General features: G+C 54.7%; 1 protein-coding gene across 7 annotated transcripts in view; it reads right to left on the bottom strand.

The window, feature by feature from the left end:
- The window catches only part of TP73 (tumor protein p73), a 26,218-nt gene that overhangs the window by 17,867 nt on the left and 5,084 nt on the right, over positions 1-3,267 (bottom strand). For 6 of the 7 annotated variants that reach the window (XM_010165572.1, XM_010165570.1, XM_010165568.2 and 3 more), the window contains one exon: positions 1,171-1,416. The exons of the other annotated variant lie outside the window; for it this stretch is intronic. In XM_010165572.1, the coding sequence (XP_010163874.1) occupies positions 1,171-1,416 (246 nt within the window). The remainder of the gene's footprint in view (positions 1-1,170; positions 1,417-3,267) is intronic. 7 annotated transcript variants of the gene reach the window in all.

The raw sequence follows: 3,267 nt of genomic DNA, 5'->3' as shown, positions 1-3,267 counted from the left end.
CCTCCTGCCCGCTCTCACCGCGATGCTCCGGCAGCAGCGCGCGGAGCAGCACTCACCAGTCACAACCTGGGGTCTGTCTCCACAAAGACATCCGAGGATGCTTTCTGTCTACCATGGGAAGGTCTGTCTGGGCAATTAAACACATCAGCTTCCAAAAATAAAAGTCATTATCACACCTCAGGCTGATGCATCGCTCCCGGTCTGCTCTGCCTGTTTTGTGACAATGTCAAACCGCTGCCCCGGAGGAAACCCTGTCGCTGCCTCGGTCTGTCAGTTGTCTCGTCCCGGCCTTTCTGCTCCGTTAACATTTCCCAGAGGAGCAAACCCTCCCACCTCGCCCGTGCCGCCGAGCGGCTCTCCCAGGCGCTCCGGGAAGCGTCCGCCGCAGAAATGCCTCTGACACCGGCTGCAAATGCTGTTTTTCCCTAAGAACAGGGACAGCGCTGCACTAAGCCAGCAGCCGGGGGTGAATTTAGGAGCTTTTGCCACCAAAAGCAAAGCAGCCATTGTACATTCTGCTGGTTCCTGGGTCCCTGCTCTGCAGAGACTCCTCTGCCCAGCTGCAGACGTGCGGGCAGTTCGGCCGGGAACCAAACCGGCATCTCCGCTCCCGAGGAGCAGGCGGCTGCGCCCGCATCACCCACGGCACCATGCCAGGCAGCCTTCCCCCTGTCATTAACACCCTGCTCTGTCAGTGCTGTCACTGCTGGAGAGTAAGTTACTCTTCTAACAGGAGATGGAAGAGGATTGTAAATGACAAGCAAGAATTGACAGCAAAGCTGAGAGTGGCCCCGCTAGAAGTGAGCAAATGTGCCTCTGGCAGCGATCGCTGGCCAACATGCAGGGAAGCACCATGAGAACAAGGCAGGAACTTCCCAGGATGTTCCTCCAGCTCTGCAATTTTGGGGACATTTACCCACAGTTTAGGGAACTGCTGCAAGAGAAATTACATTCGGACCACTGTGCCTAACAGCCCTTTTGGAGAAAATCCCTGACCAACAAGCACTGATGTTTCCTACATGTTCTGTTTTCTAGGGTCACCTGTGCAGGTGAAGTCCCCATTGGGTGGTGGCCACGTCCTGCAGTCACCCCACACGAGTGTGACCACCCAAATCACCATCTGCAACCACAAGCATCTCTCTAGTGAAGGTAAGAAGACATGCAACTTACTGTCCAGGTGGCTGACTTGGCGGTGCTGGATTGCTGGAAGGTCACCTCAAAGTGGTGGGGACCGGGGTAGTCGGTGTTGGAGGGGATGACAGGAGCTGGGGACATGGCGTCGAAGGTAGAGCTGGGCTGTGAGTAGGGCGAATGCGTTGGGACATTGGAGGTGTGCTCGGAGCTGTAGGGGCTGGTGGAGGCTGCTCTGCTGCCGATGCTCTGATCCATGCTGTTGTTCAGCAAATTGAACTGGGACTGGAGGAAGGGAAAAGGGGAGGAGGGAAAGCAAAAAAAAAAAAGAAAAAAGAAAACACCAGGCAGTTTAGAGGATGGAAACCTCCTCAGCACCCTTCTGCAGGGCTGGGTGTCCTGTTACAGCCTCCTTAAAGGGCCAGCCCGCCCAACGCCAGCCACCAGAGCTGCTCTGGGTCGCTTGGGCTTCTCAACAGGTCATCACTTGTGAAGGGAGAAGCTCAATGAGCTTAAACCATCCCCTTCTCCCAGCTCCATCCTCTCTGGGGACAGCGGGGTGCCCAGATCCCTGGGTCTCCACACGCCTGGCTGTGCAAAGCTGCAATTTTGGCTGCGGGGGGAACGGGCAGGGATTTCCTGGGGTTTGCTCAGGTGTGAGAGATGCCCTGTGGTGGGTGGGAGTGACGGCCCCGTCCCACACACAGGGCTCTGCTCCATGGTGGCCTTTCCAGCCGCCGGGACACCGAGTCCCAGGGAAGCCACCATGATGCTGGCACGAGGCCACCACCAGCCCCCGGACCGGGCATTGCTCCCACTGCGACAGCATCACAGAACATCCGACCCATTTTCCAGATGTCTCCACGTGCACCCACTCATCCCGAATGCACAGAGGCAGAGCGCTCCTGGAAGTGTTTCTCCATGAAGAGCCGGCTCTGAATGGTGGTTTGTGGGATTCGTTTCCCAGCGGGATGTTCACTTGCAGCAGCTTCTGCTGGTGCAGCTCTAATTTGGGGAAAACCTCAAACCTCCAGAGCGCGTAGCTTGCGATGCAGCACACTGCAGGGAGGTCACAGAGCAAAGGTTCCTATTTATGAATGTACTGGCTCCTATTCCAGACGTGCTGGACCTAATCCTGACTTTTTACAATTTTTTTTCTTGTTCCTCTTCTGAACAATGACTGTCAGCTACTTCCAATACGAGCTGGCATCTCTTTTATCTGCAGGCATAGCCTAAGCAAAGCTACGCTCTCAAAAGCCACGTGGCTAAAGCAGCTTAAATCTTTCATCTGAAAATCAGACCAGAAGCAAAATAATTTTTTCTATGGTGGAGAAATAGACTAATATTAAAAAATCCATGTCCCAAATGTAACTGCTTCTCCAAGCAGGTGGGATTTTTTTTTCTCCAGACATCTGCAATTCTTGACTTGCTCAAGGGTTGCTGTCCTGGTGCGTACGAGCCAGCGGCACGTGGGCAATCCCAGTGCTGGCTGCTGCCGGTGGGTCACCAGGCACAGTGGCCATGGCATTGCCACTTGTCACCCTGAATCCCTGCAGCACCCGGGTCAGAGGAGGAACGTGGCCACTTCATTCACCTAGTTCCAGCCCCCCACCTTCCCCCCGCAGGGACCGTCTCTCCAGCCACCAGCACCCACTGGGACAGCTCCAGGAAACCAGTAGCTACTGGCAGGCGGCTGTCCCCGTCCCTCAGCCCAGCCAGCTCAGCCATCTGCCTTCTCCTCCGAAGGGCTGCGAGGCTCACGGCTCAGGAATCAAGAGACGTGTTTTAACTTGGGATCCCAACCTCACCCAAACGTCTCCGATGTATAATGGTTTAAAGGCAATCATCCTTCTCCAGGAAAGTTCTCCTGCATCTCTCACAAGGTCGTTGGAGCCTGTGACTAACTGGAGGAATGCTGAACAAGATCTGGCTTGCTTTTACACATACAGCCATTTTCTCCCCTAAAATATGTGTGCAAACCCCTCTATTCCTTCTCGCCACTCTGTAAATAGCTCTACCAAGGACAAACCGCCCCCACCCCAGCTTTCCATGATCCCAGGCTTCACCTGGAGAAAAAGTTACAAGAAACTGCAGCAAAATGGGTGTTAAAAACATGCATGGAAGTTCTTGCTGTCC

Source organism: Antrostomus carolinensis, unplaced genomic scaffold, assembly GCF_000700745.2.
Source record: "Antrostomus carolinensis isolate BGI_N321 unplaced genomic scaffold, ASM70074v2 scaffold30663, whole genome shotgun sequence".
NCBI classification, from domain to species: Eukaryota; Metazoa; Chordata; class Aves; order Caprimulgiformes; family Caprimulgidae; genus Antrostomus; species Antrostomus carolinensis.
The sequence above is the reverse complement of the archived record's forward strand: the minus strand, read 5'-3'. Positions and strand labels throughout refer to the sequence as shown.